Raw genomic sequence first — 14,635 nt, 5'->3', positions numbered from 1 at the left:
GCCAGATCACATAAGGGAAGTGAATCCAAAGGAGATTAAATCTTTTGAAGATGGAAAATGCTTTTTCTGACCCTTAGCAATGTTTGTCAAAGTTCATAGTACACAACAAGCTGCAGGTAAGTGAAGGACAGTGTCACCCAGAAGAAAGGAATAAACTGTAAATATTCCATGGTTGGCAAGAAGTCATTTTAATTAGTGAAGTAATTACACACTGCTTGTCAACAAATTTGACATTGGGGACTGTGACTGCCAATATCCAAATATTATATAAAAAAATACTGATATGGGTGGTATTTTTTACAACCCGTACTTGCCTGATCAACAGTGGAAAATTCTGATACAGAAATCTGAACTCCAACTAGAATTCTATTCTCTAGTAAGAACAATGCTCTACATCAAGTGAGCAGTTTCTACTGCTAATAAGGAGCTTAATATATTTTTAATATTGCAATAATATTAAATAATATTAAGGTTTTTTTAAGTTAAAAAAAGCATTATGTATAACTTTTACATTCATGCATGAAAAATAGACTTGCACTTGAAATTATTTTTACTTCGGCAGTTTTAGGCCATACAAACACCAATTAGATGGGGCTTCCTAATTAAATAGGGAGTACTTACAAACAAAGGGAATACAAGCTCCTATACCAGTCATACATTCTCAACCAGTAAACCTATGCATGCCTATGCATTACACTGCAGTATAGCATAAATGTTTTATTAGGTTGCTGCACTTCTTGAAAATGGTAAACCTACAAAAGCATAATGTACAAAAATGCTAATGAATGCCAATAAAACACCATTATCATACCATTACAAATTTTGTTCACAATACCCACTTTTTAGAATTTTTTTTTTTTTTTTTTTTTTAACTGGGCACTCCTCACACTGTTCCATGTGCAGACGAGGGAATAAACACAGTGAGGTGGACCAATCAGTGGTAAAAAGTAATGCAATTTTCTTGCAGTTCTGGAGTTTAGTACATTAACAGCATCACTAGATCAGTGCTCTGTTAACACACATAATGGCAAAGAGAATGTAACCATGTCCTTATACAGGAGATTTGGTAATACCAAAGAGAATGTAACCATGTCCTTATACAGGAGATTTGGTAATACACTGGTTTTTTTACACCAACATGTGGCAGCCCATTTCTTTAAAGTATCTACTGACTTCAGTGAAATTTACTGGTCAGAAATCAAATCTAAAAGTTGGTAGGTAAAATGCATGCCAGGGCAAAATAGACTACAATAAATAGAAACGCTACATATTATGCCACTATTCTTAGTGACTTATTGTCCTAAATCTCATTTAAACTGGAGCTCTGGGCAGATGAGAATTGGGTCCTTACTTTCATTATGCTGTTAACAAAACACACAGGCTTTATGTTGCCCAAGACATGAAGACATTACAAACGATGAATAACAAAACTGAATGGCTACTCTTGGCAGAGGCATGCCCAGCCCAACGGGAATGGTACAGAAATCGCACAAAGGGCTCCCGCTGATTCTAAAGAACACTGGTGATCAGAAGGTTTGACTAGCCGGCGCAGAGCTATGTGCGATCGAGACCAGACTGCTCCAAGCAAACTGAGAATAAGTTCAATATTTTATGCTTCACTTTATGACACAGGGGACACATATGCACAAATATATAGGGACCAAGTTTTACAGTCGTGTTGCCAGACACAGCTTGTCTCAGACCTTTCAGTTGCACAACTCTCCTGCCACACAGCTGAAGTTCCCCAAACCCTTCTACCCAACTCAAGGCTACCTTTCTGCCCGTTCTTCCTGACCGTAGCCCTATCTTTTCTCACAAAACTATTGCTGCCTCCAATCTACTTCCTACTCTTCTCCAAACCACTTTAAGCCTTGCAGCCTCATCGCTCAAAAGCCACAAATACTGCTTTGCTCCATACCAGATCTCTACATCCAATTTCTCCTCAATTCAGTACTTTCAATCCTATGATTTCAGCCCTGCTTTGAACATTTTGTCACTGGCTGCTGGCATATTTTGCTACCTGCCTATGCCTGAAGCCTCATTTATTCTCTGGCTTTCCCCACAATGGAAAGCAGAATTTGCACCTCATGTTCCTAGTAGAGCTTTTAAAAAAAACAAAACATCTGTCGCATATATGAGAAATCTGCCTTGGCAAGCAGGGCAGAAGCTCATATTTAAGGAAAAATAAAAACATGGTAAGTCCTAGGTGGTGAAGTTTTGAATTCTTTGTATATACCTTTCCCAAACTGACAATTTAGTTCTGAATGTGCTGCTCTTTTGCCTGGTTGTCCTAAGCTGAAATGAAGTTCTAAAAGCTGTAGCATACATAGGGTTGTTCATATTTCAGTGGAGGACAATGTCCTTTAAACATTTTTAGACACTATCAAAGATACCTTGGTGATCACGGTGAAAGTTGTTCCATCAATGAAAGTCACTTAGAAGTGACACAATGGTGGAACAGGTAGGTTATAAAGCAAACCAGCCAAGAGATTTGCTCTCTTTGACCACTTTTAGCAGCAAAATTAAGGGAGAGATGTTTGCATTTGGGCTCAGTGTAACAAGGAAGATCTCATCTTTCTGAAAACAGGTGGGCCAGTGGGACTTTAGAGAGTAAACTTCTTTGAGGACAAGTGCATTTAAGGTTTGTTCTCAAATATCTGCAATATCCTGCACTTTATCCTTTTGACTAGGCAGGGCTGTGTTTGGAAAATCTGTGTAAAGCTTGTCACATATATTTCCTCACATCTGCGAATCCCGAAGAGTTCAACTGTGAAAGAGAAGCTGAAAGGTTGGCAAGGATACTGGGAAAGGGTGTATCCATTAAAGCTACAGGAAACACATAATTAAAGCAGTGAGAGGATAACCTCAGAGGATGAAGATAAGGTGGAAAGATATGGGATTCAATTCACTTCGCAGAAGCTTAAAGCAATATGACCTTTAAGTGGCTAGATACTAACAATAACCTGGGAAGTGACAAAGGTCAATCTTTGTCCACACTGATGGTGTTGTTGAATGAAACCACCGTCCAAGGAGGCTGCCTGGGAACTTCATAAAGCAAACAAAGTATTGCAAAGAATCCCATGCCAACACATAGAAGTCCTTGCTCAAGGGCGTTCCTCACATTTTGAAAAACTATGTTTAAAAAAAAAAAGCAGTCTTAATAAATAAAATGTAATGAATGATACAAATTTGAAAGAGAGATTGCCAACAGCTGGTTTGAAATCTTGCCAAACTTGTTACTATTTCTTATGGGATGATTTCCATAAATCTACTGTAAGGCATTCAAGCAGGAGGCAGTTTCCAACATAGTCGTTGGAGAGAAGTATGTTCCAAATGTAAGCGCTTTGAATTTTTCACCTTACAGTTCCATAATTTGTGATAGACTTTTCCTGTAAATACATTCCTATAGTCACCACTATTGCTGATTTAAATAAAAAGCTCTTTACTGGAATATATGCAGGTTTCAGTAAATGTGTTTATCACTAAATGCCTACAGAAATTCTTGTCCAAGAATATGCAATGCTACTGTGAAAGTGATCAGAAGTAGATAAATAACCACTTCCTTTCTTTGCAAACAAGCAAATAAAACTGTTGAAGCCTAATAGAAGTACAATTTTACCCTATTCATAAATGCTCTTTTTAAAATTATCTCCTTTTAAAGAGATAAAATGTATTTTGCCTTTTAATATGAAACTAAATTGGTGAGCAAAATAGAGGCAATTCATTTCAGACATTAAAGATAGATTTTGAGTATAATAAATATAGGGATTCATTTGAATCATTGTCATTACTATTAATCATCTGAACATATTGCAACACCTAAACCTGAGGTATGTGTGAATGACATAATGTCTTCATAGTCACACAATTTTGAGCTCACATTTTAACATGTCATCAGAATTTTGTCTTGATTTGTGCTGCTACAGTTTATTAATTTTACAAAGGCAGAAATGTAGAAAAAATTAAATACTCTTTTCTTACACAATCTCTTCAAGGAACAAACAAAACTAGTTAAACTGATTGCTGATGTTCAAAATGGGACAATTCCCTGGAGCATTACAGTGCCTTCTCCCTTTTCCTGTTGCACGCAGAAAATTAAAACAGGGAAAACAAAGATCAATACTTTACTAAACAAAAAGTGGCACAACTAAATAAGAATTTTCTCAAACACAGGCAATGCACTTGGCACATACTAAATTCTCCTTGCAGATCTGGAATACAGAGTTGGATAAGCATTGACCCAAGCCTGACATGTATTACAAAATAAAGGGCTTCCAACACACATTGTGAGAAAGGAGGTAATTAGAGGGGTAAATAGACAAAGAAGTTGAATTTCACAGGATGAACTGTATTAACAAATTTAGAGTGGCTGTTTATGAGGAGGCTGGACAAAGGATTGTGACAACTGTCCTTTGGATTCTAAAAACCATTATTTTTACATCATCTTTGTTTTCTCATTTCCTAGTACTGTTTGTTGATGCTAAGTGATTGTTACCATTTAACAGGACTATGTAATGGTACAGACTTGGTATGTTAGGGATTACAAGAACGTTTTCCAACCTTTCTGGACACATTGGCTTTAGGGCTTACCTCATCTCGTTGCTTAATGACTACTGTTCATTTGAGATGCTCTAAACCGTCATTTATTGCACTTAGAACAGACAGAGTGTAACTACACCAAAAGTAAACCAGAATTAACATTTTACAGTCGTGTTTCCAGACACAGCTTGTCTCAGACCTTTCAGTTGCACATATTCCTCTGGTATGGTTGCACAATGCCTAGGCTCAGCTGTGATGAAAGACTATGTGTACACACATATGCACAGATTTTCTTTTTTTTAAAAAACAATCATCCTGTGGAATAGAGAGGCACAGAATGAGGATTACATACACCAATAGGTATAAGAAAGAGCATGCGGCCACATACTAAGTAGGATGAATGTTCTCCTTTTCCAGCCAGGAAATAATGCATGGGAACTTGGCAGAAAAATGCTAAAGAGAAAGCATCTTGTACCTTTTTCTCAAAACCTTATGGGGAAATACTTGCTAAAAATAGCTACAGTTCAAAAACTTGGGTAATCAATATGATGTAAGAATCTATTTAATGAATGAAACTCTCAAATTCTGATAGCAATTGCTCAAAGTTGTAAAAGACAATGTCTTGTCTTTTCTGTCTTGGAAAGACAAGTAGATGAATGACAATATTCATATGTGATGTACTGCTGTGCTGACCTATAAATGCAAGGGTAACATGACTCTCAGAACTAGCATTTTGTAAAAGAGAAAGCCTATCTGCTTGGGGAAAAAAGATACCAGAAACAAGACTTGGATAGAAAAGAGTATCTTGTAAGCTCCGTGCAGAACCAGGAGATGACACACTCATATTCTAGAGTAAATGGTCTATATGAGCCTTGTGTTCAGGCTCAATCTGTTTTTTAGATAAACAACTAACTGCTTGAATAGTTGTTTTTGTTATCACATCAGACCAAAAATGACTTTGCAGATTTATACTACAACAAAAATTGCCTAATTGCTTGACTACATGAAGATAGATTTGCTCTCAAATGAGATGTATTTTTAATATGGATGCAATAAACCCAAAGTGAACAGGAACTCAATTCAAATAAGACTGATCTTGAAAAATGTATTTTTCTGTATCAACGGACAACAGTTTTATCTACCAAGGAAGAAAAATAACCAACTTTCATCAGCCTTTTGGAAAAGTACCATTCTAACTGAAGATACTTTGATAGACAGCCAAAATAAATTCTTGAAATACTTTGACTCTGTTTTCTTGAGTGGAGAAGAACAAAAAATCATGCCAAGAAGGCTACTAGGTCTAGACAGAAAGCCTGGCAGACATGAAAATAGAAGATACTATTTTGTCTACGCTAGAAACTGTTAAGTACAAAATAGAGTTAAAGGAATTTAAAACAAGGAGTAAAGATTCCTTAAACATACAAACAGAAAAAGTAGAAATGCTATCATTTGAGGTTGGGAAGACAATAATGGTAAACTAGGCAATGAAAAATAATACCTTGCCTGAATTTTGATTAAGACATGATATGGGAACAGAGGCATAGTAATCTATCAGAATTAGTATAAAGCTGTATTACTCTTGATAAGGCAATTGCTCTTATATACAGATGAAATGTAGGACAGCAGTATACAGAAGTAAAACCAGAATTGTTGGGAGGGCAAGGAAATTGCTAGTTAGAAAGTTACAATATATTTTGCTGAAAGAGGAACAGGCAGAAGAGAAGTGATGAATATAGTTTGCACATGAGTAATGTAGAAACTGACCTTATCTGGTATTTTCAATAATGATTTTGACACAAAACTTAGGAGTGCTTTCAGATAAATATGGGAGGCATCATCATTACAGAATATTGAAGTAATCTCATCAGCATGTATTTGATAACTTTGAAGATTGCTGTAAAAGAAATGGAGTGAAATTTAACACAAAGTTCTAACTAACAAGCACCTTTGCTACATGGGCAAGGACTTAGCAGTTGGAATTATAAATTAATTGTACAAAACACCAGTAAAATCTCATATAAGCAGATACACAGTTTTAATCACTCCAAGGAAGGTGAAATCTACAAAAAATGCAGGAAATTACTTTTTAAGAACTCTTTTAAAAGGATGAAAATGAAGGAGTCTGACTTAGTTAATTCATAAAAACAAAATCTGAAAGTTTCTATGCATCTCCTCTATAAGTCTACCTGAGGAATGAATACACAATCAAGGAAGGATTGGCCTATTTAAGTTAAAAGGCTAACAGTGGCACAAAGGCAACTGAGTGCAGACTCACCAATGAGATAGTGAGGTTGTGAAACAAAGGCTGCAAACAGCCGTGCAGAGGGGAAAACTATTTTTATTTTGTCAATCTTAGATGGTATTATATATTACAACATTAAAGAGTGTTAGATATTGCCCAAAATAGGAGAGAAGATCTATAGAACCAGAAAGTGCCGTTTACTTTTAACTCCCTTATTTCCTAATAACCTTTTCAAAGTAGACTTTGCTGTTATTACTTGTGATGTATTTGGGGTTTTTTGATATCCTAAGCATACCAAGCTGCTGCTTTCTTAGTTACAGTGTCTCACTTCTGAAGCTGTGACTTCTAGTGTTTTTAAGTAACAACAATCAGGGTTTTTAACCAAAATGTAAACTACAAATAAGACTTGTTGGGACTCAATCATCCACATGTTTTGGCAAGACAATACACTTTAAACAATGAGGAAAAAAGGCAATGATTATATGGAAAATATTCTAGTATCTTAATTAGTAATTGATTTGAAAACCACTGCTGCACTGTATTGAGGAGAATGTGGGAGGATATGGTAGACTGACATGTGTGAGTAAGCAGGATTCCTCATCTTAAGGCAACCCTGGCTACCTTCTGCACCAATATACATTCTCTCAGCATCTCTTTTCACTAATGTAACTTTTTGTAATCCTGGAATGTGCACTGAAAAAAATTAAGAGGAAATAAAGCCCAGAAATAATCCAGAAAACATTGGAATTTTCGGCAGGATCAAATATCTAACTAAGCCTATGTGTCTAAAGCACGAAACCCTTGCAGTACTTGGGGTGTGATTTCACCTACCTAAATCATCCTCACAATCTAAAACACCCTTTCCACTCTTCCATGCTCCTCAACCGTATCACAGCTAAACAGCTGTGCTAAAGCACTTGCTATTTACTCAAGCAAATTCCTAGGTAGAAAAAACGATAGCATATGCAAACTTAAAAAAGAAGAAAACTTTAGTTGGAAATTTAGTGTATGCGTAAAAACTTTAAAATACATTCATATACTTGCCATATTGTTTTCACCTCGATGACCACCTTAAGAAAAAACAGTAGGAATCAAGATACAAATACAAAATTTAATGCACTCAATGTACACAAAGTATCTACTCTATGGATAAAACTACAGCTTGCCAACTCATATCCTGAACAGCATCTTATTATTAACTAATAATTTCTGTTATGCAACCTGATCTTTCTTCTACTGAAAAATACTGAGTATTTCTACTGAAAAATTTGTAACAATAATTGATACAAAAGCATCTTCCCAACTCTACCTGCTACCACCTGCTAATGTTATTACTTCACATAGTAGCTGTATATTAAAAGTCACTACATTAGACTGAAAATATAAATCATATTAGGTTGAGCATTAATTTGTAACTCATTTGACTGTGTGGAAAACTTGCACCAATGCACACATTCAAAATTAAAGCTACGGTTCACGACAGAAGGTGTTCAAAGCATCATTTTTCGTTGGTAGCAAACAAGAGAGATGAGATAATAAAATATTTTTTTCTGCAGAAATAATTCGCATCAGACTTTTTTTTTTAAGTTTGATGTATTTTTCTAGGTAAACAGTTAGGAATATTAGGTCTTTAGGTGAATGTCAGCTTATAAGTGATAAAAATAACAGTCCTTTAGGAGAAGGAGACAGCTACAGAAGTTACAGAAAGTGATCAAATAGAATTAAATGTACTATGCTACAAAGAACGTTTGGATGGAGCAGCGGATAGATGACATGTCAGGTTTGCTAGAATCTAAAAAACTTCTGAGAAGTAGCTTTGCTTGCTCATTTTAGCTGTAATATAGAGCCTATATACTTTTCTTACGTAGGAATTAAAAGTTATCTATCACAATTACAAATATGCAAGGATGTAACTTAACACCACTGAGGGTTTTATTTGATTCAGTGTAACTAAAAAATGGATAGCTAGGGAAGGGACAGATAACCAGGAAGTGAAGCAGAGAGAGACTTTTTCCTACGCAGAATATAAGGAGTGCTGGGAATGAAGTGGCAAGATGGAAAAAGAAAAAAAAAGCTCTCACCTTAAAAGTACTATAACAAGTTCCTTAGAATCCTTCATGATCAAAGATAACACTGAAAGAAACTCTGCACATTGAAGTGGAAGAACTGAACATCAGTGAGACTGATGATCTTGCAGAGTGAAATACTTTGAATGCCTCTTGTAACTGAAATGTATTCCTTGTGATAACTTAAAACCTGTCTTTGGTCTTCTATATCTGCTTCATTTGACTTTGACACAAACATTGCCAAAAATTAAATATTGATTACATCATTTATGTATGGGAGAAGTGAAGACTTCAACTTGAAAGCTGTAATTTTCTTTTATACTAATATCATCTCCCTAAGAGTAGGACCAAATTAGAAGTTTGAAGGAATGACACAGTCATTTGCTCTGGATACATTCTTTTAAGTTATCTGAAGTTATAAATCTAAAGTTTTATACTGTAAGTTTTAAAAAAGCCCTGAGAGTCAACATTAATGCAAACATTAAAAAATTTCTCCATATTTGTAAAAGGTATTTTACACTAGGTAGTCTATTGCTTTTGTATCTGAAAAGAACATTGCATTTAACTTCATGAAAATGCCAACCACAAACATACACAAAAATATATTAAGATGTTAGAATCTGAACAGCTACTGGAAATGAAAAGAAAAACTTGTAAGCCACACTGTATCATTCTAAACTTTTGTCATGTGAGTATTCAGCATATTCATCTAACCTTGTTGAGAAAGCAGTAAAACTTTAAAAAGACCAAAACTATATTGTAGGAGATAAAAGCATCTGTCACAATCACTATCAACTTTATGGTTGAATGACTGAAAAAGGGAGGACTGTTAGTGCAGTTTTCCCCCGAGTAAAACTTAGATTGCTTCTATATCTGAATCCATCTGCTATAAATACAGTTTAAACACTCTTTGAGATGCAGTGGATTTTGCTTGAAACTCAAATGCAATTTAGAGAACAAGGAAGAAGTTCTACAGAGATTTATTAAAAGCTAACAAACCCAAGTTTGCTTAGTTTTGGGGGTGTACTTAATGACAGACAGAGTAGTCCCAATGGAAATTTGTCTTGAGGAGTTCTGACCTCCCAAGAGGCTACAGTGAAAAATATAATTACTCCTTTTATCAGGAAATTAAACTTTTGAGGACTGATTGAAATATACACGTTCAAACTCAAAATTCATCATTTACTACTTTGTTAGAAGCAGAGATTTTCAGAAAACATGGAAGATAAAGTGTAAACAGTAAAGCAAATTTAAAACTAAATGTTGTATTTTGTCTACATGATCTGTGTGTATATATAAACATTAGGTTTTCCAAAATATAATTATGAAAAGGCAAAGACGACTTCTAACAGGTCAATTAGGAGTAGTAGTAATGCATTCTCCCATACCTTCTCTCCAATACCCCCATGCATTAGTAACCTGCTACTTACATTCATTCAAGAGAGGTGCTCCCGTCATTGCAGAAGCTTGATTTTTTTCTGAGACACACACACAACTTTCTGCTCTTCAGCAAATTCAGTAAGAGAGATGTAAGGGTTTACGTACATTTAGGACAAAAAAAATACAACAAGAAAATGGTACAACAAAATAAGCTGGAATATGTAGCTTACAAAGATATCTAGTGCCACTAGCTCTATGGCTAGACCACCACTCTAAACAATATGTATAATCAAAGAAAACGAAATCGGGGTTTTTTTGCTGCAACTTCCTTTCCTTTGTTTCATTTCATACATGTTTTGGAGCCCTGAAATGAACTCCTAAACCCTCAAATGAGAATATTGAAAAGATACACACTTGAAGGTTAAAGAAGAAAAAAAATAAACCACCCTGGAGTTTCAACTGGATGCTGAAGTACAATTTATCTTTATTCTCACTACTGTGTGGATCAAGAAGTCCAGTCTAAGTTTAATTCATATTGCATTATTAGAAAGCCAGGATCCAGAAGGAAAAACACAGAAAGTGAAGACAGTTAGACATATTAACAATCTTGAAGAATATGAATGAACCATATTTCTTGACAAATTCAGATGACGTTTGAGAACTTGTGGGTACTGAAAAGGGTTGAACAAAAAGACAATGAGTAGCTTTTTTTTTTTTTAAAGTAATAAGTAAAATGAACCAAGAGCTCTCTAAGTGGCAAAGAAGTTTATATTTTTGTGCAAAATCCAACGTCTAGGTAATAGGAACAGATGGGATCATTCTTCAAGTTTATTTTCCAGTTGGGCTTTCCTAGATCTTTCCCTATATCATCTTGTACCACCCACTTTCAAAAGACATCACAGAAAAGCTAGACTAGATAGACGTTGCATGGCAACTGCTGTTATACAAGTGGTGTGGTCTCACACATTTTGAACAAAATCTGATTTTGCAGTAATACATGAAAAACAGGGCTTCACATGAAATACCAAAGCATGATCCAATTATGATAAGAGCTCATCTTAACTAATCTCCCAAAGATGAGTTTCAGATTTTCAATCTGTTTCAAAGTTCTTGTAGTTTCCTTTGGTAATCTTTGAAGGTAGTCTAGAGGAGTGCATTCTGCTTCACAACAGATAAGCTTTATTCCTTTATCTCATTGTGATAAACTTCCTCAAAATATATATGCTTCATCTAGAGCTATTTCTTAGCAATACTGTCTCTGATTTTATGCCTAGTCTCCTTTGGTTTTCTTCGGACATTTTTGTTTGGTCAACAGGCATAAAACTCAGTGCGATTTCTCTGTTTCATATTGCTCTTCTGCTCTGAGTGTTCTAATGTAATGAGCTCTGAGTTTTTATTTTTAAGCCATTAGACAAGTGACAATTTTTTAGCAAAAATAGGAAGGAGCCGCTTGCAGATAGAATTACTGAACATCTTTGTAAGAAAAGTAGACTATATAATGAAGTTCCACTATGCTGTCCATTAGAATAATTTTGATTCTATTATGGTAAAGGTGAGTACTGCATAAAACAATCCCATAGGCTAAACCAAAACATTTCTATGGGTGGTTGCCAATAAATCTTGCTTGCTGACAGAAAAGAATGAGACAGCAGGAAAGAAGAACTAGCAGATGCTGGCAAGCACTTTAGCAAGCAGAATAATCTTCAAGGATCACAAATTAGATGACGAAGAATGTTATTGTTTGCCATCTGCTATGGGTCTATTAGTATGTCAGCATCTTGTGCCACAGAAAGATCTTTGTGATGTGAACGCAGAAAGCAAATTCAGACATAGTTTTCTTCTGCTGAAGGGAATCCTGCCGAAGGTAAACATTACAGGCCTTGCCACTGGTCAATTCACTTCGTTTTTGATGTATGCTATTCAAAGTTTGATAAAAAGAGAACATAATAGAGCTCACCTCAATGATTGAACAGTATAGCGTAATCAGTAGAACGGAATAATAATCCCACAAGGTTGGCATTAAAACTTTCTTTCTATTCAATTTAGGCCGTTTTTTGTTCCCAAATGTCAGGCAGCAAATATATCAGTTTGAGAAAAAACAGTTGGTTTGAAAGTATCTTAAACAGAACAATAATAAAGTGGGGCACAGAACTGCCCCAGCCCAGGCTAGAAATTTGCACATACATTTTGTCGACAAAATACTACTTCCTTACTGTTGTTACTCAGTGGCAGGATTATCTATGTTCCTGGGGATATTAAAGACATTCAAGGTGTTAACAATTTCATATTCATATTACAAGAGATAACATGAAACTTCAGTAACCATAATGTGTTGGTGGACTCACGTATTAAACTGTGCAATAGTACACATGGAATGAACTATACTGTCTTTCATTTATCTATTGAATGATACAACCCTTGCATGCAAACCAACCTTGTTCAGCAGAGGCAATACATTAATCTGACAGATCATATATCTGAGGACGGAGCTTGCAAGGCATAAATGTACTTACTTTTGGTGTTGGGCAGGATGCAGTGGAGAGACGAGAGGTGGCCTGGGCACGAGGAGATTCTGAAGGAGTAGTACTGAGAGAGGCTGTATCACGTGGGAGCACCTGAACACCACGAGAGATGATGGAATCTGGAATCTTAAAAAGAAGAGAGATGGAATTAATACTAAAATATATACTGTATTTAAACCTTACTCAAAACCTTACATCAAAACTACCACACTCCTTAGTTTGCATACCTCCTCGTATGCAGTGCTGGCAATGGTTAATGGCATGTTCTCATAATTTCAGTAACAAATACCTTACATATTTATGTAAGATCATATTCTAACTGAAGTAGCATAGAACATACTATTTGTCCTGAAAAACCTATGAATCAGACATACTACAACAGGAAATAGTAAGAAAGTAATGCTTTTCCTCTTAAGCCTCTGTTTCAAATCCAACAATGACCAACAGTGATTTCTACTGTGGCAGGAAGGGAGGCAGACTTCCCATTCTCTAACTAGGGGATGATATTCTGAACAGAAAACGATTTATTAGCAATGATTGAACCCCTCTGAAGAAATACCCTTCATTCCGTGTACTGAAGACTTTATTTCAGCTACAAAAATTCTTGATGTAAGGTTTGTGCTGCAAAAGCTACAGGCCTCTGGAGGGAGTACAGGCAAAAGCACTAGAAAACACCAGTCAAAGCCAACACCTGGTTTAGAATGCATTCTGAAGGGAAAAATAAAAATTCAATCTTTTTTTTTTCCCCTCACGTAATGTATTACAAGGCCAGCTAGGAAAGCATATGCCCCTGATGAACACGACTGGCTAATTAGTAAGAATCGACAAGAAGAAGACTGAGGTACTCAATGAATTCTTTGCCTCAGTCTTCACTGGCAACCTCTCTTCCCACACCTCTCAATTGGATAGACCACAAGACAGGGACTGGAGGATCAAAGTCCTTCCCACTGGAAGAGAAGATCAGGTTTGAGACCACCTGAGGAACCGAAACATGCACAAGTCTATGGGACCTGACAAGGTGCATCCCAGAGTCCTGAGGGAATTGGATGATGTAGTCGCCAAGCCACTCTCCATCTTATTTGAAAAGTCATGGCAGTCCCCGGTGACTGGAAAAAGGGAAACATTGCACCCTGTTTTTTTAAAACAGGGTCAAAAGGAGAACCCTGGGAACTACCAACCTGTCAGCCTCACCTCTGTGCCTGGGAAGATCCTAGAATAGCTCCTCCTAGAAGCTATAGCTAAGGCACATGGAGGACAATCACCTCCCGGTGATCTGAGACAGCCAGCATGGCTTCACCAAGGGCAAGTCCTGCCTGACCAACCTAGTGGCCTTCTATGATGGACTGACTACATCAGCAGACAAAGGAAGAGCTACGGATGTCGTGCATCTGGACTTCTAAGGCCTCTGACAACGTCCCTCACAACACCCTTCTCTCTAAATTGGAGAGATATGGATTTGATGGGTGGGCTGTTCAGTGGATGAGGAATTGATTGGATGGTCGCACCCAGAGGGTAGTGGGCCACGGCTCAATGTCCAGATGGAGATCAGTGACGAGTGGTGTCCCTCAGGGGTCTGTGTTGGGACCAGTACTCTTTAATGACTTTATCAGTTCCATAGATAATGGGATCGAGTGCACCCTCAGCAAGTTTGCTGATGACACCAAGCTGAGTGGTGCGGTTGACACCCTGCCTGAGGGACGGGATGCCATCCAGAGGGACCTGGACAAGATTGAGGAATGGGCCCATGTGAACCTCATGAGGTTCAACAAGGCCAAAAGCAGAGTCCTGCACCTGGGCCGGGGCAATCCCTGGTATCAGTACAGGCTAGGGGATGAAGGGATTGAGAGCAGCCCTGCCAAGAAGGATTTGAGGGTGCTGGTGGCTGA

The 14,635-nt window shown here is 36.8% G+C and overlaps 1 protein-coding gene across 8 annotated transcripts in view; it reads right to left on the bottom strand.

Annotated features, from left to right (window-relative positions):
• Positions 1–14,635, bottom strand: part of GPHN (gephyrin) — a gene marked incomplete at both ends in the record, with an annotated part of 312,397 nt that overhangs the window by 91,653 nt on the left and 206,109 nt on the right. For all 8 annotated transcript variants that reach the window (XM_082000102.1, XM_082000108.1, XM_082000105.1 and 5 more), the window contains one exon: positions 12,741–12,875. In XM_082000102.1, coding sequence (XP_081856228.1) covers positions 12,741–12,875 — 135 coding nt within the window. The remainder of the gene's footprint in view (positions 1–12,740; positions 12,876–14,635) is intronic.

Source organism: Phaethon aethereus, assembly GCF_964289735.1.
Source record: "Phaethon aethereus genome assembly, chromosome: 5".
NCBI classification, from domain to species: domain Eukaryota; kingdom Metazoa; phylum Chordata; class Aves; order Phaethontiformes; family Phaethontidae; genus Phaethon; species Phaethon aethereus.
The sequence above is the reverse complement of the archived record's forward strand: the minus strand, read 5'-3'. Positions and strand labels throughout refer to the sequence as shown.